Source organism: Oncorhynchus mykiss, chromosome 6, assembly GCF_013265735.2.
Source record: "Oncorhynchus mykiss isolate Arlee chromosome 6, USDA_OmykA_1.1, whole genome shotgun sequence".
NCBI lineage: Eukaryota > Metazoa > Chordata > Actinopteri > Salmoniformes > Salmonidae > Oncorhynchus > Oncorhynchus mykiss.
In genome coordinates, this window is record NC_048570.1 from 95545582 (window position 1) to 95569558 (window position 23977).

A 23977-nucleotide genomic window follows, 5' to 3' on the forward strand; every position below is an offset into this window, starting at 1 on the left:
TGTGTAGTCTCAGCGTTTGTTGCTGGCATGTCATCCCGAAGTTTGCTTATCTCGCAAATTAAAATGTCATTAAAGTAGTTGGCAATTTCAGTGGGTTTTGTGATGAATGAGCCATCTGATTCAATGAATGATGGAGCAGAGTTGGCTTTTATCTCTCTAAAGATGTGATCAATACATGTTGATGATTTCATTCCTGTGCTGTTTGTAACTACCCTGGTAGGTTGACTGATAACCTGAACCAGGTTGCAGGCACTGGTTACTGTTTGAAGCTTGAGTGGGCAGCCTGATGAATGTATGTCAATATTTAAATCACCCAGAAAATATACCTCCCTGTAGGTATCATATACATTATCAACCATTTCACACATATTATCCAGATACTGACTGTTAACACATGGGGGTCTACATCAGCTTCCCACCAGAATGGGCTTTAGGTGAGGCAGATGAACCTGTAGCCATATTACTTCAACAGTATTTAACATGAGATCCTCGCTAAGCTTTACAGGAATGTGGTTCTGAATATAAACAGCAACACCTCCACCACTGGCATTTCTTTCTTTTCTGTAGATGTTACAACCATGTATTGCCACCACTGTATCATCAAAGGTATTATCTAAGTGAGTTTCAGAGACATGGTGGTATTAAACATTTAGTATTGTAGATATGTAGTAGTGTAATAATGTTATATGATGTACTGTTTTATATGTAATTTAAGTGCCTTAACCCCTTGAACCTCTGGGGGCAGTATTTCATTTTTGGATGAAAAACGTTCCTGTTTTAAACAAGATATTTTGTCACGAAAAGATACTCGACTATGCATATAATTGACAGCTTTGGAAAGAAAACACTCTGACATTTCCAAAACTGCAAAGATATTGTCTGTGAGTGCCACAGAACTAATGCTACAGGCGAAACCAAGATGACATTTCATACAGGAAGTGAGCCAGATTTTGAATGCGCTGTGTTCCAATGTTTCCTTATATGGCTGTGAATGCGCAAGGAATGAGCCTACACTTTCTGTCGTTTCCCCAAGGTGTCTGCAGCATTGTGACGTATTTGTAGGCATATCATTGGAAAATTGACCATAAGAGACTACATTTACCAGGTGTCCGCTCGGTGTCCTCTGTCGAAACTATTGCGTAATCTCCAGGTGCGGGCATTTTTCCATTTTGTTCAGAGTAGAAACCAAACTGCCACGAGTGATTTATAATCGAATAGATATGTGAAAAACACCTTGAGGATTGATTCTAAACAACGTTTGCCATGTTTCTGTCGATATTATGGAGTTAATTTGGAAAAAAGTTCAGCGTTGTAATGACAGTTTTTTTTCTTAGCCAAACGTGATGAACAAAACGGAGCGATTTCTCCTACACAAATAATATTTTTGGAAAAACTGAACATTTGCTATCTAACTGTTTCCTCATTGATAACATCCAAAGTTCTTCAAAGGTAAATTATTTTATTTGAATGCTTTTCTTGTTTTTGTGAAAATGTTGCCTGCTGAATGCTAGGCTTAATGCTAGGCTAGCTATCAATACTCTTACACAAATGCTTGTGTAGCTATGGTTGAAAAGCATTTTTTGAAAATCTGAGATGACAGTGTTGTTAACAAAAGGCTAAGCTTGTGAGCCAATATATTTATTTCATTTAATTTGCGATTTTCATGAATAGTTAACGTTGCGTTATGGTAATGAGCTTGAGGCTATAATTACGCTCCCGGTTACGGGATTGCTCGTCGCAGCAGGTTAATGTGTTTGGACCCCAGGAAGAGTAGCTTCTGCGTTGGCAGGAACTAATGGGGATCCATAATAAACCCCAGGAAGAGTAGCTGCTGCCTTGACAGGAACTAATGGGGATCCATAATAAACCCCAGGAAGAGTAGCTGCTGCCTTGACAGGAACTAATGGGGATCCATAATAAACCCCAGGAAGAGTAGCTGCTGCCTTGACAGGAACTAATGGGGATCCATAATAAACCCCAGGAAGAGTAGCTGCTGCCTTGGCAGGAACTAATGGGGATCCATAATAAACCCCAGGAATAGCAGCTGCTGTCTTGACAGGAACTAATGGGGATCCATAATAAACCCCAGGAAGAGTAGCTGCTGCCTTGGCAACAGGAACTAATGGGGATCCATAATAAACCCCAGGAAGAGTAGCTGCTGCCTTGGCAACAGGAACTAATGGGGATCCATAATAAACCCCAGGAATAGCAGCTGCTGTCTTGACAGGAACTAATGGGGATCCATAATAAACCCCAGGAAGAGTAGCTGCTGCCTTGGCAACAGGAACTAATGGGGATCCATAATAAACCCCAGGAAGAGTAGCTGCTGCCTTGGCAGGAACTAATGGGGATCCATAATAAACCCCAGGAAGAGTAGCTGCTGCCTTGACAGGAACTAATGGGGATCCATAATAAACCCCAGGAAGAGTAGCTGCTGCCTTGACAGGAACTAATGGGGATCCATAATAAACCCCAGGAAGAGCAGCTGCTGCTCAGCGTGTGTTGTGTGTGTCCTACGCTCCCCAGTGTGTGTTGTGTGTGTGTCCTACACTCCCCAGTGTGTGTTGTGTGTGTCCTACACTCCCCAGTGTGTGTTGGTTGTGTCCTACACTCCCCAGTGTGTGTCCTTCGCTCCCCAGTGTGTGTCTCACCCGTTCTTTGTAGTAGAATGATGATATGGAGACGTGGTCCTTGTCCGTGTGGGTGGGGCTGCCACTGTACAGCCTCAGAGAGCTCTGAGACTCACTACGCATCTTCATAGGAGTCAGGACCCCACTGTGGTACGCAGACAGGGCCGACAGGGACCTGGGGGACACACAGAGGCAGGTTAACAAGGATCCCACTGTGGTACGGAGACAGGACCGACAGGGACCTGGGGGACACACAGAGGCAGGTTAATAAGGACCCCACTGTGGTACGGAGACAGGGACCTGGGGGACACACAGAGGCAGGTTAACAAGGACCCCACTGTGGTTCGGAGACAGGGACCTGGGGGACACACAGAGGCAGGTTAACAAGGACCCCACTGTGGTACGGAAACAGGGACCTGGGGGACCCACAGAGACAGGTTAATAATAAGTGTACCTGGGTGTGGGTTCAGTGGGTGGTACAGAGGCAGGTTAACACACACAGATAACAGGTTAATGAGTGCAGCAGTATAAAGTGTACCTGTGTGTGGGTTCAGTGGGTGGAAGAGAGGCAGGTCAACACACACAGATAACAGGTTAATGAGTGCAGCAGTATAAAGTGTACCTGGGTGTGGGTTCAGTGGGTGGTACCGAGCGATGCATAGTGATGGGTCTTGTGAAGTACACCAAGCAGCCGGTGCCACAGAAGCGAGCCCCGGAGGTACGAGGGAAGGGGATGTTGGCATCCTGGTAGGAGCCGTAGGTGTTGGTGACCCGGGGGAAGGCTGGCAGAGCAGGGGTCACGGGGTTAGACAGGACGTACGGGTTGGCAGCACTACCATCCTCCTGGGTCTATGGAGCGAGAACAGAGAATACATACTGTTATGGGACAGCCCCTCGTATCAGCCCCTCGTATCCTGCTGGAACAACCCCTCGTATCAGCCCCTCGTATCCTGCTGAGACAGCCCCTCGTATCAGCCCCTCGTATCCTGCTGAGACAGCCCCTCGTATCCTGCTGGGACAGCCCCTCGTATCCTGCTGGGACAGCCCCTCGTATCCTGCTGGGACAGCCCCTCGTATCCTGCTGGGACAGCCCCTCATATCCTGCTGGGACAGCCCCTCGTATCCTGCTGGGACAGCCCCTCGTATCCTGCTGGGACAGCCCCTTGTATCCTGCTGGGACAGCCCCTTGTATCCCGCTGGGACAGCCCCTTGTATCCCGCTGGGACAGCCCGTTGTATCCCGCTGGGACAGCCCCTTGTATCCCGCTGAGACAGCCCCTCGTATCCTGCTGGAACAGCCCCTCGTATCAGCCCCTCGTATCCCACTGGGACAGCCCCTCGTATCAGCCCCTCGTATCCTACTGGGACAGCCCCTTGTATCCTGCTGGGACAGCCCCTTGTATCCTGCTGGGACAGCCCCTTGTATCTCGCTGGGGGAGCCTCTTGTATCCTCCTGGGAGAGCCCCTCGTATCCCGCTGGGACAGGCCCTTGTATCCCGCTGGGACAGCCCCTCGTATCCCGCTGGGACAGCCCCTCGTATCCCGCTGGGACAGCCCCTCGTATCCCGCTGGGACAGCCCCTCGTATACTGCTGGGACAGCCCCTCGTACACGGCTGGGTCAACCCCTCGTACACGGCTGGGTCAGCCCCTCGTATCAGCCCCTCGTATCCTGCTGGGACAGCCCCTCGTATCCCGCTGGGACAGCCCCTCGTATCAGCCCCTCGTATACCGCTGGGACAGCCCCTCGTATCCTGCTGGGACAGCCCCTCGTATCCTGCTGGGACAGCCCCTCGCATCTCGCTGGGACAGCCCCCCGTATCCCGCTGGGACGGCCATTCGTATCCCGCTGGGACGGTCACTCATATACCGCAGGGACAGCCCCTCGTGTCCCTCTGGGACTGCCCCACGTATCAGCCACTCGTATCCCACTGGGACAGCCCCTCGTATCCTGCTGGGACAGCCCCTCGTATCCCGCTGGGACAGCCCCTCGTATCCCGCTGGGACAGCCCCTCGTATCCTGCTGAGACAGCCCCTCGTATCAGCCCCTCGTATCCCGCTGGGACAACCCCTCGTATACCGCTGGGACAGCCCCTCGTATCCCACTGGAACAGCACCTCGTATACCGCTGGGACAGCCCCTCGTATCCCGCTGGGACAGCCCCTCGTATCCTGCTGGGGCAGCCCCTCGTATCAGCCCCTCGTATCCCGCTGGGACAGCCCCTCGTATCCCGCTGGGACAGCCCCTCGTATCCCGCTGGGACAGCCCCTCGTATCCCGCTGGGACAGCCCCTCGTATCCCGCTGGGACAGCCCCTCGTATCCCGCTGGGACAGCCCCTCGTACACGGCTGGGTCAACCCCTCGTACACGGCTGGGTCAGACCCTCGTATACCGCTGGGACAGCCCCTCGTACACGGCTGGGTCAACCCCTCGTACACGGCTGGGTCAGACCCTCGTATACCGCTGGGACAGCCCCTCGTATACCGCTGGGACAGCCCCTCGTATACCGCTGGGGCAGCCCTTCGTAAGACTAGAAGAGACCTTCAGATTGCAGGCCTGTCTAAGACTAGAAGAGGTCTTCAGATTGCAGGCCTGTCTAAGACTAGAAGTGGCCTTCAGATTGCAGGCCTGTCTAAGACTAGAAGTGGCCTTCAGATTGCAGGCCTGTCTAAGACTAGAAGAGACCTTCAGATTGCAGGCCTGTCTAAGACTAATCTAATGTTTTGGTGCACTGAGCAACACTTGAAAGTTGTGAGAATTTTGTGCTGGGACAGCCCCTCGTATCCTGCTGGGACAGCCCCTTGTATCCCGCTGGGACAGCCCCTTGTATCCCGCTGGGACAGCCCCTTGTATCCCGCTGGGACAGCCCCTTGTATCCCGCTGGGACAGCCCGTTGTATCCCGCTGGGACAGCCCCTTGTATCCCGCTGAGACAGCCCCTCGTATCCTGCTGGAACAGCCCCTCGTACACGGCTGGGTCAACCCCTCGTACACGGCTGGGTCAGACCCTCGTATACCGCTGGGACAGCCCCTCGTACACGGCTGGGTCAACCCCTCGTACACGGCTGGGTCAGACCCTCGTATACCGCTGGGACAGCCCCTCGTATACCGCTGGGACAGCCCCTCGTATACCGCTGGGGCAGCCCTTCGTAAGACTAGAAGAGGTCTTCAGATTGCAGGCCTGTCTAAGACTAGAAGTGGCCTTCAGATTGCAGGCCTGTCTAAGACTAGAAGTGGCCTTCAGATTGCAGGCCTGTCTAAGACTAGAAGAGGCCTTCAGATTGCAGGCCTGTCTAAGACTAGAAGAGACCTTCAGATTGCAGGCCTGTCTAAGACTAATCTAATGTTTTGGTGCACTGAGCAACACTTGAAAGTTGTGAGAATTTTGTGCAACTTCCGGTGCACGTTTCCAATGAACTGAGGCTGTACCCTTACAGTTTAGACAGTAGCCAAAAGCCTTTACCCTTACAGTTTAGACAGGTCTGATGAAACAAAAATAGAACTGTTTGGCCATAATGACCATCGTTATGTTTGAAGGACAAAGGGGGATGCTTGCAAGACGAAGAACACCATCCCAACCGTGAAGCATGGGGGTGGCAGCATCATGTTGTGGGGGTGCTTTGTTGCTTGAGGGACTGGTGCACTTCACAAAATAGATGGCATCATGAGGTTGGAAGATTATGTGGATATATTGAAGCAACATCTCAAGAGATCAGTCAGGAAGTTAAAGCTTGGTCGCAAATGAGTTTTCCAAATGGACAATGACGCCAAGCATACTTCCAAAGTTGTGGCAAAATGGCTTAAGGACAACAAAGTCAAGGTATTGGAGTGGCGATCACAAAGCCCTGACCTCAATCCTATAGAAAATGTGTGGGCAGAACTGAAAAAGTGTGTGCGAGCAAGGAGGCCTACAAACCTGACTCAGTTACACCAGCTCTGTCAGGAGGAATGGGCCAAAATTCACCCAACTTATTGTGGGAAGCTTGCGGAAGGCTTCCCGAAACATTTGACCCAAGTTAAACAATTTAAAGGCAATGCTACCAAATACTAACTGAGTGTATGTAAACTTCTGACCAACTGGGAGTGTGATGAAATCAAATGAAATCAAAGTTTATTTGTCACGTGCGTTGAATACAACTTTACAGTGAAATGCTGACTTACAGGCTCTAACCAACAGTGAAATGCTGACTTACAGGCTCTAACCAACAGTGAAATGCTGACTTACAGGCTCTAACCAACAGTGAAATGCTGACTAACAGGCTCTAACCAACAGTGAAATGCTGACTTACAGGCTCTAACCAACAGTGAAATGCTGACTTACAGGCTCTAACCAACAGTGAAATGCTGACTTACAGGCTCTAACCAACAGTGAAATGCTGACTTACAGGCTCTAACCAATAGTGCAAAAAAGGTATTAGGTGAACAATATGTAAGTAAAAAAATAAAACAACAGTAAAAAGAGAGGCTCTATACAGTAGAGAGGCTCTATACAGTAGAGAGGTTATATACAGTAGAGAGGCTCTATACAGTAGAGAGGTTATATACAGTAGAGAGGCTATATACAGTAGAGAGGTTATATACAGTAGAGAGGCTATATACAGTAGAGAGGCTATATACAGTAGAGAGGCTATATACAGTAGAGAGGCTATATACAGTAGAGAGGTTATATACAGTAGAGAGGCTATATACAGTAGAGAGGTTATATACAGTAGAGAGGCTATATACAGTAGAGAGGCTCTATACAGTAGAGAGGCTATATACAGTAGACAGGCTATATACAGTAGAGAGGCTATATACAGTAGACAGGCTATATACAGTAGAGAGGCTATATACAGTAGAGAGGCTATATACAGTAGAGAGGCTATATACAGTAGACAGGCTATATACAGTAGACAGGCTATATACAGTAGAGAGGCTATATACAGTAGAGAGGCTATATACAGTAGAGAGGCTATATACAGTAGAGAGGCTCTATACAGTAGAGAGGCTCTATACAGTAGAGAGGCTATATACAGTAGAGAGGCTATATACAGTAGAGAGGCTATATACAGTAGAGAGGCTATATACAGTAGAGAGGCTATATACAGTAGAGAGGATATATACAGTAGAGAGGCTATATACAGTAGAGAGGCTATATACAGTAGAGAGGATATATACAGTAGAGAGGATATATACAGTAGAGAGGCTATATACAGTAGAGGGTCTATATACAGTAGAGGGTCTATATACAGTAGAGAGGCTATATACAGTAGAGAGGCTATATACAGTAGAGGGTCTATATACAGTAGAGAGGCTATATACAGTAGAGAGGCTATATACAGTAGAGGGTCTATATACAGTAGAGAGGCTATATACAGTAGAGAGGCTATATACAGTAGAGAGGCTCTATACAGTAGAGAGGCTATATACAGTAGAGAGGCTATATACAGTAGAGAGGCTCTATACAGTAGAGAGGCTCTATACAGTAGAGAGGTTATATACAGTAGAGAGGCTATATACAGTAGAGAGGCTCTATACAGTAGAGAGGCTATATACAGTAGAGAGGCTATATACAGTAGAGAGGCTCTATACAGTAGAGAGGCTCTATACAGTAGAGAGGCTATATACAGTAGAGAGGCTCTATACAGTAGAGAGGCTATATACAGTAGAGAGGCTATACACAGTAGAGAGGCTATATACAGTAGAGAGGCTCTATACAGTAGAGAGGCTATATACAGTAGAGAGGCTATATACAGTAGAGAGGTTATATACAGTAGAGAGGCTATATACAGTAGAGAGGCTATATACAGTAGAGAGGCTATATACAGTAGAGAGGCTATATACAGTAGAGAGGCTCTATACAGTAGAGAGGCTATATACAGTAGAGAGGCTATGTAGAGAGGCTATATACAGTAGAGAGGCTATATACAGTAGAGAGGCTATATACAGTAGAGAGGCTATATACAGTAGAGAGGCTATATACAGTAGAGAGGCTATATACAGTAGAGAGGCTATACACAGTAGAGAGGCTATATACAGAGGCTATATACAGTAGAGAGGCTCTATACAGTAGAGAGGCTCTATACAGTAGAGAGGCTATATACAGTAGAGAGGCTATACACAGTAGAGAGGCTATATACAGTAGAGAGGCTATATACAGTAGAGAGGCTATATACAGTAGAGAGGCTATATACAGTAGAGAGGCTATATACAGTAGGGAGGCTATAAACAGTAGCGATGCTATAACAGTAGAGAGGCTATAAAAGTAGCAAGGCTATATACAGTAGCGAAGCTATATACAGTAGAGAGGCTGTAAAAGTAGCGAGGCTACATACAGACACCGGTTAGTCAGGCTGATTGAGGTAGTATGTACATGTAGATATGGTTAAAGTGACTCTGCATATATGATGAACAGAGAGTAGCAGCAGCGTAAAAGATTGGCGAGTGGTGGGACACAATGCAGATGGTCCGGGTAGCCATTTGGTTACCTGTTCAGGAGTCTTATGACTTGGGGGTAAAAACTGTTGAGAAGCCTTTTTGTCCTAGACTTGGCACTCCGGTACCGCTTGCCATGCGGTAGTAGAGAGAACAGTCTATGACTGGAGTGGTTGAGGTCTTTGACAATTTTTAGGGCCTTCCTCTGACACCGCCTGGTATAAAGTCCTGGATGGCAGGCAGCTTGGCCCCAGTGATGTACTGGGCTGTACGCACTACCCTCTGTAGTGCTTTGCGGTCAGAGGCCGAGCAGTTGCCGTACCAGGCAGTGATGTACCCAGTCAGGATGCTCTCGATGGTGCAGCTGTAGAACTTTTTGAGGATCTCAGGACCCATGCCAAATCTTTTTAGTTTCCTGACTGGCACCACACGGCCAGGTCTCTGACTTCCTCCTTACTGTCACGTCCTGATCTTCGTTCCTTTTGTATGTTTCTATTTTAGGCTGGTCGGGGCGTGAGTTGGGGTGGTCGGGGCGTGAGTTGGGGTGGTCGGGGCGTGAGTTGGGGTGGTCGGGGCGTGAGTTGGGGTGGTCGGGGCGTGAGTTGGGGTGGTCGGGGCGTGAGTTGGGCTGGTCGGGGCGTGAGTTGGGCTGGTCGGGGCGTGAGTTGGGGTGGTCGGGGCGTGAGTTGGGGTGGTCGGGGCGTGAGTTGGGGTGGTCGGGGCGTGAGTTGGGGTGGTCGGGGCGTGAGTTGGGGTGGTCAGGGCGTGAGTTGGGGTGGTCGGGGCGTGAGTTGGGCTGGTCGGGGCGTGAGTTGGGGTGGTCGGGGCGTGAGTTGGGGTGGTCGGGGCGTGAGTTGGGGTGGTCAGGGCGTGAGTTGGGCTGGTCGGGGCGTGAGTTGGGGTGGTCAGGGCGTGAGTTGGGCTGGTCGGGGCGTGAGTTGGGCTGGTCGGGGCGTGAGTTGGGCTGGTCGGGGCGTGAGTTGGGGTGGTCGGGGCGTGAGTTGGGGTGGTCGGGGCGTGAGTTGGGGTGGTCAGGGCGTGAGTTGGGCTGGTCGGGGCGTGAGTTGGGCTGGTCGGGGCGTGAGTTGGGGTGGTCGGGGCGTGAGTTGGGGTGGTCGGGGCGTGAGTTGGGGTGGTCAGGGCGTGAGTTGGGCTGGTCGGGGCGTGAGTTGGGGTGGTCAGGGCGTGAGTTGGGCTGGTCGGGGCGTGAGTTGGGGTGGGCCTTTGATGTTTTTGTTCTATGTTTGGTATTTCTATGTGTTTGGCCTGGTATGGTTCCCAATCAGAGGCAGCTGTCAATCGTTGTCTCTGATTGAGAACCATACTTAGGTAGCCTGTTTTCCCACTCTTGTTTGTGGGTGGCTGTTTTCTGTTTAGTGTATGTCACCTTGCAGAACTGTTTCGTTTCTTCCATTCACTTCGTTATTTAGTTTTGTGTGTTCAGTTAATAAATTAACATGGACACTTACCACGCTGCGCATTGGTCCCATATTTCATACTCGTCGTCAGACGACGAAGAGATCCGTTACACTTACAGGCTGTCTCGTTGTTGTCGGTGATCAGGCCTACCACTGTTGTGTCGTCTGCAAACTTAATGATGGTGTTGGAGTCGTGCCTGACCATGTAGTTGTGGGTGAACAGGGAGTACAGGAGGGGACTGAGCACGCACCCCTGAGGGGCCCCTGTGTTGAGGATCAGCGTGGCGGATGTGTTGTTACCTACCCTCACCACCTGGGGGCGGCCCATCAGGAAGTCCAGGATCCAGTTGCAGAGGGAGGTGTTTAGTCCCAGGTTCCTTAGCTTTGACGGTACTATGTTGTTGAACGCTGAGCTGTAGTCAATGAACAGCATTCTCACATAGGTGTTCCTTCTGTCCAGGTGGGAAAGGGCAGTGTGGAGTGCAATATAGATTGAGTCATCTGTATGCAAATTGGAGTGGGTCTAGGGTTTCTGGGATAATGGTGTTGATGTGAGCCTTGACCAGCCTTTCAAAGCACTTCATGGCTACGGGCGTGAGTGCTACGGGTCTGTAGTCATTTAGGCAGGTTGCCTTTGTGTTCTTGGACACAGGGACTATGCTGGTCTGCTTGAAACATGTTTGTATTACAGACTCAGTCCGGGAGAGGTTGAAAATGTCAGTGAAGACACCTGCACATGCCTGGAGCACACGTCCTGGTATTCGTCTGGCCCCGCAGCCTTGTGAATGTTGACCTGTTTAAAGGTTTTACTCACATCGGCTACGGAGAGCGTGATCACACAGTCATCCGGAACAACTGATGCTCTCATGCATGTTTCAGTGTTGTTGCTTGCCTCGAAGCGAGCATAGAAGTGATTTAGCTCGTCTGGTAGGCTCGTGTCACTGGGCAGCTCGCGGCTCTGCTTCCCTTTGTAGTCTGTAATAGTTTGCCCTGCCACATAAGGCGAGCGTCGGAGCCGGTGTAGTAAAGAAATAAAAGCTGAAATAAATCACTCTCTCTACTATTATTCTGACCTTTCACATTCTTAAAATAAAGTGGTGATCCTAACTGACCTAAAACAAGGACTTTTTACTTGGATTAAATGTCAGGAATTGTGAAAAACTGAGTTTAAATGTATTTGGCTAAGGTGTATGTAAACTTCCGAACTTCTCTGTGCCACATGGCATTTCTTCTTAGAGGGAACGAGTGTCATTGTGTCCAAGACCTGCGAAATGTTTGAACGGTTCTTGATGTAATGTGATTTGTGGATTAAAAATAAAAATGTTACAAAGTATTTAAAATGTATGTGTCTCACCATGTAAGACTCCAGACAGGACACCAGCTGTCTAACACAGGGCTCCAGACAGTTCTGATTCCTCTTGACCTTCTGCAGTGACGTGTCTGTCAGGATCTACACAAAGGAGATACAACTGTGAGGAGAGGGAGACAGACACACACACACGATACAGGCACACACACACACACACACACACACACACACACACGATACAGGCACACACACACACACATGATACAGGCACACACACACACACACACGATACAGGCACACACACACACACACACACACACACACACACACATGATACAGGCACACACACACGATACAGGCACACACACACACACACACACACACACACACGATACAGGCACACACACACACACATGATACAGGCACACACACACACGGTTACCTTCTGTATCTTGGTCCTCATGGCGGTGGGGATGGTGGTAGGGGAGATGAACTGGAAGGATGGAGCAGCGTTGTTGGGGTAGTGGGAAGGGAACTTCACCACCAGGTGGACCTGGTTGGTCCCGAACACGGCTGACACCACACAGCTACGGTTCACCGCATCCATCTGGAGGCCCGAACAATCACACCACAGAACCACATTGGTACGGAGTAGAACAATCACACCACAGAACCACATTGGTACTACGTAGAACAATCACACCACAGAACCACATTGGTACGGAGTAGAACAATCACACCACAGAACCACATTGGTACGGTGTAGAACAATCACAACACAGAACCACATTGGTACTATGTAGAACAATCACACCACAGAACCACATTGGTACGGTGTAGAACAATCACAACACAGAACCACATTGGTACTATGTAGAACAATCACACCACAGAACCACATTGGTACGGTGTAGAACAATCACAACACAGAACCACATTGGTACTATGTAGAACAATCACACCACAGAACCACATTGGTACGGAGTAGAACAATCACAACACAGAACCGCATTGGTACTATGTAGAACAATCACAACACAGAACCACATTGGTACTATGTAGAACAATCACACCACAGAACCACATTGGTACGGTGTAGAACAATCACAACACAGAACCACATTGGTACTATGTAGAACAATCACACCACAGAACCACATTGGTACGGTGTAGAACAATCACACCACAGAACCACATTGGTACGGTGTAGAACAATCACACCACAGAACCACAATGGTACTATGTAGAACAATCACAACACAGAACCACATTGGTACTATGTAGAACAATCACACCACAGAACCACATTGGTACAGTGTAGAACAATCACACCACAGAACCACATTGGTACTATGTAGAACAAAGAAATATGGGAAGCATGTAGTTCTGTTGAACAGCCCACCATAATAAAGGGAGATGTAGTTCTGTTGAACAGACCAACATAACGAAGGGAGATGTAGTTCTATTGAACAGACCAACATAATGAAGGGAGATGTAGTTCTATTGAACAGACCACCATAATAAAGGGAGATGTAGTTCTGTTGAACAGACCAACATAATGAAGGGAGATGTAGTTCTATTGAACAGACCAACATAATGAAGGGAGACGTAGTTCTATTGAACAGACCACCATAATGAAGGGAGATGTAGTTCTGTTGAACAGACCAACATAATAAAGGGAGATGTAGTTCTATTGAACAGCCCACCATAATAAAGGGAGATGTAGTTCTGTTGAACAGACCAACATAATAAAGGGAGATGTAGTTCTATTGAACAGACCACCATAATGAAGGGAGATGTAGTTCTGTTGAACAGACCAACATAATGAAGGGAGATGTAGTTCTATTGAACAGACCACCATAATAAAGGGAGATGTAGTTCTATTGGACAGACCACCATAATAAAGGGAGATGTAGTTCTGTTGAACAGACCAACATAATGAAGGGAGATGTAGTTCTGTTGAACAGACCATAATAAAGGGAGATGTAGTTCTATAGAACAGACCACCATAATAAAGGGAGATGTAGTTCTGTTGAACAGCCCACCATAATGAAGGGAGATGTAGTTCTGTTGAACAGCCCACCATAATGAAGGGAGATGTAGTTCTGTTGAACAGACCACCATAATAAAGGGAGATGTAGTTCTGTTGAACAGACCAACATAATGAAGGGAGATGTAGTTCTGTTGAACAGACCACCATAATAAAGGGAGATGTAGTTATGTTGAACAGACCATAATAAAGGGAGATGTAGTTCTGTTGAACAGACCATAATAAAGGGAGATGTAGTTCTATTGAACAGACCATAATAAAGGGAGATGTAGTTCTATAGAACAGACCACCATAATAAAGGGAGATGTAGTTCTATTGAACAGACCACCATAATAAAGGGAGATGTAGTTCTGTTGAACAGACCATAATAAAGGGAGATGTAGTTCTGTTGAACAGACCACCATAATAAAGGGAGATGTAGTTCTGTTGAACAGACCATAATAAAGGGAGATGTAGTTCTGTTGAACAGCCCACCATAATGAAGGGAGATGTAGTTCTATTGAACAGACCACCATAATAAAGGGAGATGTAGTTCTATAGAACAGACCACCATAATAAAGGGAGATGTAGTTCTATTGAACAGACCACCATAATAAAGGGAGATGTAGTTCTGTTGAACAGACCACCATAATAAAGGGAGATGTAGTTCTATAGAACAGACCACCATAATAAAGGGAGATGTAGTTCTATTGGACAGACCATAATAAAGGGAGATGTAGTTCTATTGAACAGACCATAATAAAGGGAGATGTAGTTCTATTGAACAGACCACCATAATAAAGGGAGATGTAGTTCTATTGAACAGACCATCATAAAGGGAGATGTAGTTCTGTTGAACAGACCACCATAATAAAGGGAGATGTAGTTCTGTTGAACAGACCACCATAATAAAGGGAGATGTAGTTCTATAGAACAGACCACCATAATAAAGGGAGATGTAGTTCTATTGGACAGACCATAATAAAGGGAGATGTAGTTCTATTGAACAGACCATAATAAAGGGAGATGTAGTTCTATTGAACAGACCACCATAATAAAGGGAGATGTAGTTCTATTGAACAGACCATAATAAAGCCATTCTAACGGTATGAAGGGTGCAGGGGTCCGTCTAGCTACACTGTCATAAAGCCTACATAACAATATCATTAGATGTCGTTAGGAGTCATAACCCATTTTTAATAATTGACATAGCATATGTCATTATGAGTTATAAATTGTCATACGGGGAGTGACATAGCATCATCAGGAGTTACAAGCAGTCATAAGACTATCATAGGAGACGTCATTAGGAGTTATAAGCAGTCATAAGACTATCAAAGGAAAAGTCATTAGGAGTTATAAGCAGTCAGAAGACTATCATAGGAGACGTCATTAGGAGTTACAAGCAGTCATAAGACTATCATAGGAGATGTCATTAGAGTTATAAGCAGTCATAAGACTATCATAGGAGACATCATTAGGAGTTATAAGCGGTCATAAGACTATCATAGAAGAGGTCATTAGGAGTTACAAGCAGTCATAAGACTATCATAGGAGATGTCATTAGGCGTTATAAGCGGTCATAAGACTATCATAGAAGAGGTCATTAGGAGTTACAAGCAGTCATAAGACTATCATAGGAAACATCATTAGGAGTTATAAGTAGTCATAAGACTATCATAGGAGAGGTCATTAGGAGTTATAAGTAGTCATAAGACTATCATAGGAGACATCATTAGTAGTCATAAGACTATCATAGGAGAGGTCATTAGGAGTTATAAGCTCACCTCCACGTTGACGTTTCTGATCTGCAGGTTGACCAGAGAGAACTCCTGTTGCAGTGTCTGGGGCAGAGCAGAAGAGTCATGTCTACCACCGGAGGTCAGAGCACCAGCCTGGTCTGTGAGTGAGAGAGAGAGAGAGAGTTGGTGTGAGAGAGAGAGAGAGAGTTGGTGTGAGAGAGAGAGAGAGAGTTGGTGAGAGAGAGAGAGAGAGTTGGTGAGAGAGAGAGAGAGTTGGTGAGAGAGAGAGAGTTGGTGACAGAGAGAGAGAGAGAGAGAGAGAGAGAGAGAGAGAGAGAGAGAGAGAGAGAGAGAGAGAGAGAGAGAGAGAGAGAGAGAGAGAGAGAGACAACACTCACTCCTCTGTTCTACTGTAGTCAGGTCTATACATTCCTCTGTTCTACTGTAGTCAGGTCTATACATTCCTGTTCTACTGTAGTCAGTCTATACATTCCTCTGTTCTACTGTAGTCAGGTCTATACATTCCTCTGTTCTACTGTAGTCAGGTCTATACATTCCTCTGTTCTACTGTAGTCAGGTCTATACATTCCTCTGTTCTACTGTAGTCAGGTCTATACATTCCTCTGTTCTACTGTAGTCAGGTCTATACATTCCTCTGTTCTACTGTAGTCAGGTCTATACATTCCTGTTCTACTGTAGTCGGGTCTATACATTCCTCTGTTCTACTGTAGTCAGGTCTATACATTCCTGTTCTACTGTAGTCAGGTCTATACATTCCTCTGTTCTACTGTAGTCAGGTCTATACATTCCTCTGTTCTACTGTAGTCAGGTCTATACATTCCTCTGTTCTACTGTAGTCAGGTCTATACATTCCTGTTCTACTGTAGTCAGTCTATACATTCCTCTGTTCTACTGTAGTCTGGTCTATACATTCCTCTGTTCTACTGTAGTCAGGTCTATACATTCCTCTGTTCTACTGTAGTCAGGTCTATACATTCCTCTGTTCTACTGTAGTCAGGTCTATACATTCCTCTGTTCTACTGTAGTCAGGTCTATACATTCCTCTGTTCTACTGTAGTCAGGTCTATACATTCCTGTTCTACTGTAGTCAGTCTATACATTCCTCTGTTCTACTGTAGTCAGGTCTATACATTCCTCTGTTCTACTGTAGTCAGGTCTATACATTCCTCTGTTCTACTGTAGTCAGGTCTATACATTCCTGTTCTACTGTAGTCAGGTCTATACATTCCTCTGTTCTACTGTAGTCAGGTCTATACATTCCTCTGTTCTACTGTAGTCAGGTCTATACATTCCTCTGTTCTACTGTAGTCAGGTCTATACATTCCTGTTCTACTGTAGTCAGTCTATACATTCCTCTGTTCTACTGTAGTCTGGTCTATACATTCCTCTGTTCTACTGTAGTCAGGTCTATACATTCCTCTGTTCTACTGTAGTCAGGTCTATACATTCCTCTGTTCTACTGTAGTCAGGTCTATACATTCCTCTGTTCTACTGTAGTCAGGTCTATACATTCCTCTGTTCTACTGTAGTCAGGTCTATACATTCCTGTTCTACTGTAGTCAGTCTATACATTCCTCTGTTCTACTGTAGTCAGGTCTATACATTCCTCTGTTCTACTGTAGTCAGGTCTATACATTCCTCTGTTCTACTGTAGTCAGGTCTATACATTCCTGTTCTACTGTAGTCAGGTCTATACATTCCTCTGTTCTACTGTAGTCAGGTCTATACATTCCTCTGTTCTACTGTAGTCAGGTCTATACATTCCTCTGTTCTACTGTAGTCAGGTCTATACATTCCTCTGTTCTACTGTAGTCAGGTCTATACATTCCTCTGTTCTACTGTAGTCGGGTCTATACATTCCTGTGTTCTACTGTAGTCGGGTCTATACATTCCTGTGTTCTACTGTAGTCGGGTCTATACATTCCTCTGTTCTACTGTAGTCAGGTCTATACATTCCTGTTCTACTGTAGTCAGTCTATACATTCCTCTGTTCTACTGTAGTCAGGTCTATACATTCCTCTGTTCTACTGTAGTCAGGTCTATACATTCCTCTGTTCTACTGTAGTCAGGTCTATACATTCCTCTGTTCTACTGTAGTCAGGTCTATACATTCCTCTGTTCTACTGTAGTCAGGTCTATACATTCCTCTGTTCTACTGTAGTCAGGTCTATACATTCCTGTTCTACTGTAGTCAGTCTATACATTCCTCTGTTCTACTGTAGTCAGGTCTATACATTCCTCTGTTCTACTGTAGTCAGGTCTATACATTCCTCTGTTCTACTGTAGTCAGGTCTGTACATTCCTGTTCTACTGTAGTCAGGTCTGTACATTCCTCTGTTCTACTGTAGTCAGGTCTATACATTCCTCTGTTCTACTGTAGTCAGGTCTATACATTCCTCTGTTCTACTGTAGTCAGGTCTATACATTCCTCTGTTCTACTGTAGTCAGGTCTATACATTCCTCTGTTCTACTGTAGTCAGGTCTATACATTCCTCTGTTCTACTGTAGTCAGGTCTATACATTCCTCTGTTCTACTGTAGTCAGGTCTATACATTCCTCTGTTCTACTGTAGTCAGGTCTATACATTCCTGTTCTACTGTAGTCAGTCTATACATTCCTCTGTTCTACTGTAGTCAGGTCTATACATTCCTCTGTTCTACTGTAGTCAGGTCTATACATTCCTCTGTTCTACTGTAGTCAGGTCTATACATTCCTGTTCTACTGTAGTCAGGTCTATACATTCCTCTGTTCTACTGTAGTCAGGTCTATACATTCCTCTGTTCTACTGTAGTCAGGTCTATACATTCCTCTGTTCTACTGTAGTCAGGTCTATACATTCCTGTTCTACTGTAGTCAGTCTATACATTCCTCTGTTCTACTGTAGTCTGGTCTATACATTCCTCTGTTCTACTGTAGTCAGGTCTATACATTCCTCTGTTCTACTGTAGTCAGGTCTATACATTCCTCTGTTCTACTGTAGTCAGGTCTATACATTCCTCTGTTCTACTGTAGTCAGGTCTATACATTCCTCTGTTCTACTGTAGTCAGGTCTATACATTCCTGTTCTACTGTAGTCAGTCTATACATTCCTCTGTTCTACTGTAGTCAGGTCTATACATTCCTCTGTTCTACTGTAGTCAGGTCTATACATTCCTCTGTTCTACTGTAGTCAGGTCTATACATTCCTGTTCTACTGTAGTCAGGTCTATACATTCCTCTGTTCTACTGTAGTCAGGTCTATACATTCCTCTGTTCTACTGTAGTCAGGTCTATACATTCCTCTGTTCTACTGTAGTCAGGTCTATACATTCCTCTGTTCTACTGTAGTCAGGTCTATACATTCCTCTGTTCTACTGTAGTCGGGTCTATACATTCCTCTGTTCTACTGTAGTCAGGTCTATACATTCCTCTGTTCTACTGTAGTCAGGTCTATACATTCCTGTTCTACTGTAGTCAGGTCTATACATTCCTCTGTTCTACTGTAGTCAGGTCTATACATTCCTCTGTTCTACTGTAGTCAGGTCTATACATTCCTGTTCTACTGTAGTCAGTCTATACATTCCTCTGTTCTACTGTAGTCAGGTCTATACATTCCTCTGTTCTACTGTAGTCAGGTCTATACATTCCTCTGTTCTACTGTAGTCAGGTCTGTACATTCCTGTTCTACTGTAGTCAGGTCTGTACATTCCTCTGTTCTACTGTAGTCAGGTCTATACATTCCTCTGTTCTACTGTAGTCAGGTCTATACATTCCTGTGTTCTACTGTAGTCAGGTCTATACATTCCTGTGTTCTACTGTAGTCGGGTCTATACATTCCTGTGTTCTACTGTAGTCGGGTCTATACATTCCTCTGTTCTACTGTAGTCAGGTCTATACATTCCTCTGTTCTACTGTAGTCAGGTCTATACATTCCTGTTCTACTGTAGTCAGGTCTATACATTCCTCTGTTCTACTGTAGTCAGGTCTATACATTCCTCTGTTCTACTGTAGTCAGGTCTATACATTCCTCTGTTCTACTGTAGTCAGGTCTATACATTCCTGTTCTACTGTAGTCGGGTCTATACATTCCTCTGTTCTACTGTGGTCAGGTCTATACATTCCTCTGTTCTACTGTAGTCAGGTCTATACATTCCTCTGTTCTACTGTAGTCAGGTCTATACATTCCTCTGTTCTACTGTAGTCAGGTCTATACATTCCTCTGTTCTACTGTAGTCAGGTCTATACATTCCTGTTCTACTGTAGTCAGGTCTATACATTCCTCTGTTCTACTGTAGTCAGGTCTATACATTCCTCTGTTCTACTGTAGTCAGGTCTATACATTCCTCTGTTCTACTGTAGTCAGGCCTATACATTCCTCTGTTCTACTGTAGTCAGGTCTATACATTCCTCTGTTCTACTGTAGTCAGGTCTATACATTCCTCTGTTCTACTGTAGTCGGGTCTATACATTCCTGTGTTCTACTGTAGTCGGGTCTATACATTCCTGTGTTCTACTGTAGTCGGGTCTATACATTCCTCTGTTCTACTGTAGTCAGGTCTATACATTCCTGTTCTACTGTAGTCAGTCTATACATTCCTCTGTTCTACTGTAGTCAGGTCTATACATTCCTCTGTTCTACTGTAGTCAGGTCTATACATTCCTCTGTTCTACTGTAGTCAGGTCTATACATTCCTCTGTTCTACTGTAGTCAGGTCTATACATTCCTCTGTTCTACTGTAGTCAGGTCTATACATTCCTCTGTTCTACTGTAGTCAGGTCTATACATTCCTGTTCTACTGTAGTCAGTCTATACATTCCTCTGTTCTACTGTAGTCAGGTCTATACATTCCTCTGTTCTACTGTAGTCAGGTCTATACATTCCTCTGTTCTACTGTAGTCAGGTCTGTACATTCCTGTTCTACTGTAGTCAGGTCTGTACATTCCTCTGTTCTACTGTAGTCAGGTCTATACATTCCTCTGTTCTACTGTAGTCAGGTCTATACATTCCTCTGTTCTACTGTAGTCAGGTCTATACATTCCTCTGTTCTACTGTAGTCAGGTCTATACATTCCTCTGTTCTACTGTAGTCAGGTCTATACATTCCTCTGTTCTACTGTAGTCAGGTCTATACATTCCTGTGTTCTACTGTAGTCAGGTCTATACATTCCTGTGTTCTACTGTAGTCGGGTCTATACATTCCTGTGTTCTACTGTAGTCGGGTCTATACATTCCTCTGTTCTACTGTAGTCAGGTCTATACATTCCTCTGTTCTACTGTAGTCAGGTCTATACATTCCTGTTCTACTGTAGTCAGGTCTATACATTCCTCTGTTCTACTGTAGTCAGGTCTATACATTCCTCTGTTCTACTGTAGTCAGGTCTATACATTCCTCTGTTCTACTGTAGTCAGGTCTATACATTCCTCTGTTCTACTGTAGTCAGGTCTATACATTCCTGTTCTACTGTAGTCGGGTCTATACATTCCTCTGTTCTACTGTAGTCAGGTCTATACATTCCTGTTCTACTGTAGTCAGGTCTATACATTCCTCTGTTCTACTGTAGTCAGGTCTATACATTCCTCTGTTCAACTGTAGTCAGGTCTATACATTCCTCTGTTCTACTGTAGTCAGGTCTATACATTCCTGTTCTACTGTAGTCAGGTCTATACATTCCTCTGTTCTACTGTAGTCAGGTCTATACATTCCTGTTCTACTGTAGTCAGGTCTATACATTCCTCTGTTCTACTGTAGTCAGGTCTATACATTCCTCTGTTCTACTGTAGTCAGGTCTATACATTCCTCTGTTCTACTGTAGTCAGGTCTATACATTCCTCTGTTCTACTGTAGTCAGGTCTATACATTCCTCTGTTCTACTGTAGTCAGGTCTATACATTCCTCTGTTCTACTGTAGTCAGGTCTATACATTCCTGTTCTACTGTAGTCAGTCTATACATTCCTCTGTTCTACTGTAGTCAGGTCTATACATTCCTCTGTTCTACTGTAGTCAGGTCTATACATTCCTCTGTTCTACTGTAGTCAGGTCTGTACATTCCTGTTCTACTGTAGTCAGGTCTGTACATTCCTCTGTTCTACTGTAGTCAGGTCTATACATTCCTCTGTTCTACTGTAGTCAGGTCTATACATTCCTCTGTTCTACTGTAGTCAGGTCTATACATTCCTCTGTTCTACTGTAGTCAGGTCTATACATTCCTCTGTTCTACTGTAGTCAGGTCTATACATTCCTCTGTTCTACTGTAGTCAGGTCTATACATTCCTCTGTTCTACTGTAGTCAGGTCTATACATTCCTCTGTTCTACTGTAGTCAGGTCTATACATTCCTCTGTTCTACTGTAGTCAGGTCTATACATTCCTCTGTTCTACTGTAGTCGGGTCTATACATTCCTCTGTTCTACTGTAGTCGGGTCTATACATTCCTGTTCTACTGTAGTCAGGTCTATACATTCCTCTGTTCTACTGTAGTCAGGTCTATACATTCCTCTGTTCTACTGTAGTCAGGTCTATACATTCCTCTGTTCTACTGTAGTCAGGTCTATACATTCCTCTGTTCTACTGTAGTCAGGTCTATACATTCCTCTGTTCTACTGTAGTCAGGTCTATACATTCCTCTGTTCTACTGTAGTCAGGTCTATACATTCCTCTGTTCTACTGTAGTCAGGTCTATACATTCCTCTGTTCTACTGTAGTCAGGTCTATACATTCCTCTGTTCTACTGTAGTCAGGTCTATACATTCCTCTGTTCTACTGTAGTCAGGTCTATACATTCCTGTGTTCTACTGTAGTCGGGTCTATACATTCCTCTGTTCTACTGTAGTCAGGTCTATACATTCCTCTGTTCTACTGTAGTCAGGTCTATACATTCCTGTTCTACTGTAGTCAGGTCTATACATTCCTCTGTTCTACTGTAGTCAGGTCTATACATTCCTCTGTTCTACTGTAGTCGGGTCTATACATTCCTCTGTTCTACTGTAGTCAGGTCTATACATTCCTCTGTTCTACTGTAGTCAGGTCTATACATTCCTCTGTTCTACTGTAGTCAGGTCTATACATTCCTCTGTTCTACTGTAGTCAGGTCTATACATTCCTCTGTTCTACTGTAGTCAGGTCTATACATTCCTGTGTTCTACTGTAGTCAGGTCTATACATTCCTGTGTTCTACTGTAGTCGGGTCTATACATTCCTGTGTTCTACTGTAGTCGGGTCTATACATTCCTCTGTTCTACTGTAGTCAGGTCTATACATTCCTCTGTTCTACTGTAGTCAGGTCTATACATTCCTGTTCTACTGTAGTCAGGTCTATACATTCCTCTGTTCTACTGTAGTCAGGTCTATACATTCCTCTGTTCTACTGTAGTCAGGTCTATACATTCCTGTTCTACTGTAGTCGGGTCTATACATTCCTCTGTTCTACTGTAGTCAGGTCTATACATTCCTGTTCTACTGTAGTCAGGTCTATACATTCCTCTGTTCTACTGTAGTCAGGTCTATACATTCCTCTGTTCTACTGTAGTCAGGTCTATACATTCCTCTGTTCTACTGTAGTCAGGTCTATACATTCCTGTTCTACTGTAGTCAGGTCTATACATTCCTCTGTTCTACTGTAGTCAGGTCTATACATTCCTGTTCTACTGTAGTCAGGTCTATACATTCCTCTGTTCTACTGTAGTCAGGTCTATACATTCCTCTGTTCTACTGTAGTCAGGTCTATACATTCCTCTGTTCTACTGTAGTCAGGTCTATACATTCCTCTGTTCTACTGTAGTCAGGTCTATACATTCCTCTGTTCTACTGTAGTCAGGTCTATACATTCCTCTGTTCTACTGTAGTCAGGTCTATACATTCCTCTGTTCTACTGTAGTCAGGTCTATACATTCCTCTGTTCTACTGTAGTCAGGTCTATACATTCCTGTGTTCTACTGTAGTCGGGTCTATACATTCCTCTGTTCTACTGTAGTCAGGTCTATACATTCCTCTGTTCTACTGTAGTCAGGTCTATACATTCCTGTTCTACTGTAGTCAGGTCTATACATTCCTCTGTTCTACTGTAGTCAGGTCTATACATTCCTCTGTTCTACTGTAGTCAGGTCTATACATTCCTCTGTTCTACTGTAGTCAGGTCTATACATTCCTCTGTTCTACTGTAGTCAGGTCTATACATTCCTGTTCTACTGTAGTCGGGTCTATACATTCCTCTGTTCTACTGTAGTCAGGTCTATACATTCCTGTTCTACTGTAGTCAGGTCTATACATTCCTCTGTTCTACTGTAGTCAGGTCTATACATTCCTCTGTTCTACTGTAGTCAGGTCTATACATTCCTCTGTTCTACTGTAGTCAGGTCTATACATTCCTGTTCTACTGTAGTCAGTCTATACATTCCTCTGTTCTACTGTAGTCAGGTCTATACATTCCTCTGTTCTACTGT

The 23977-nt window shown here is 45.2% G+C and overlaps 1 protein-coding gene across 6 annotated transcripts in view; it reads right to left on the reverse strand.

Annotated features, from left to right (window-relative positions):
- Nucleotides 1–23977, reverse strand: part of LOC110526882 (GATOR complex protein WDR59) — a 74793-nt gene that overhangs the window by 21981 nt on the left and 28835 nt on the right. For all 6 annotated transcript variants that reach the window (XR_005052357.1, XM_036981653.1, XM_036981652.1 and 3 more), the window contains 5 exons: nucleotides 15584–15696; nucleotides 12210–12374; nucleotides 11813–11908; nucleotides 3253–3479; nucleotides 2652–2805 (listed from right to left, as the gene is read on the reverse strand). Coding sequence is in view for 5 of the 6 variants with exons in the window: in XM_036981653.1 (XP_036837548.1) it covers nucleotides 2652–2805; nucleotides 3253–3479; nucleotides 11813–11908; nucleotides 12210–12374; nucleotides 15584–15696 (755 nt within the window). In the remaining variant the exon portion in view is untranslated. The remainder of the gene's footprint in view (nucleotides 1–2651; nucleotides 2806–3252; nucleotides 3480–11812; nucleotides 11909–12209; nucleotides 12375–15583; nucleotides 15697–23977) is intronic.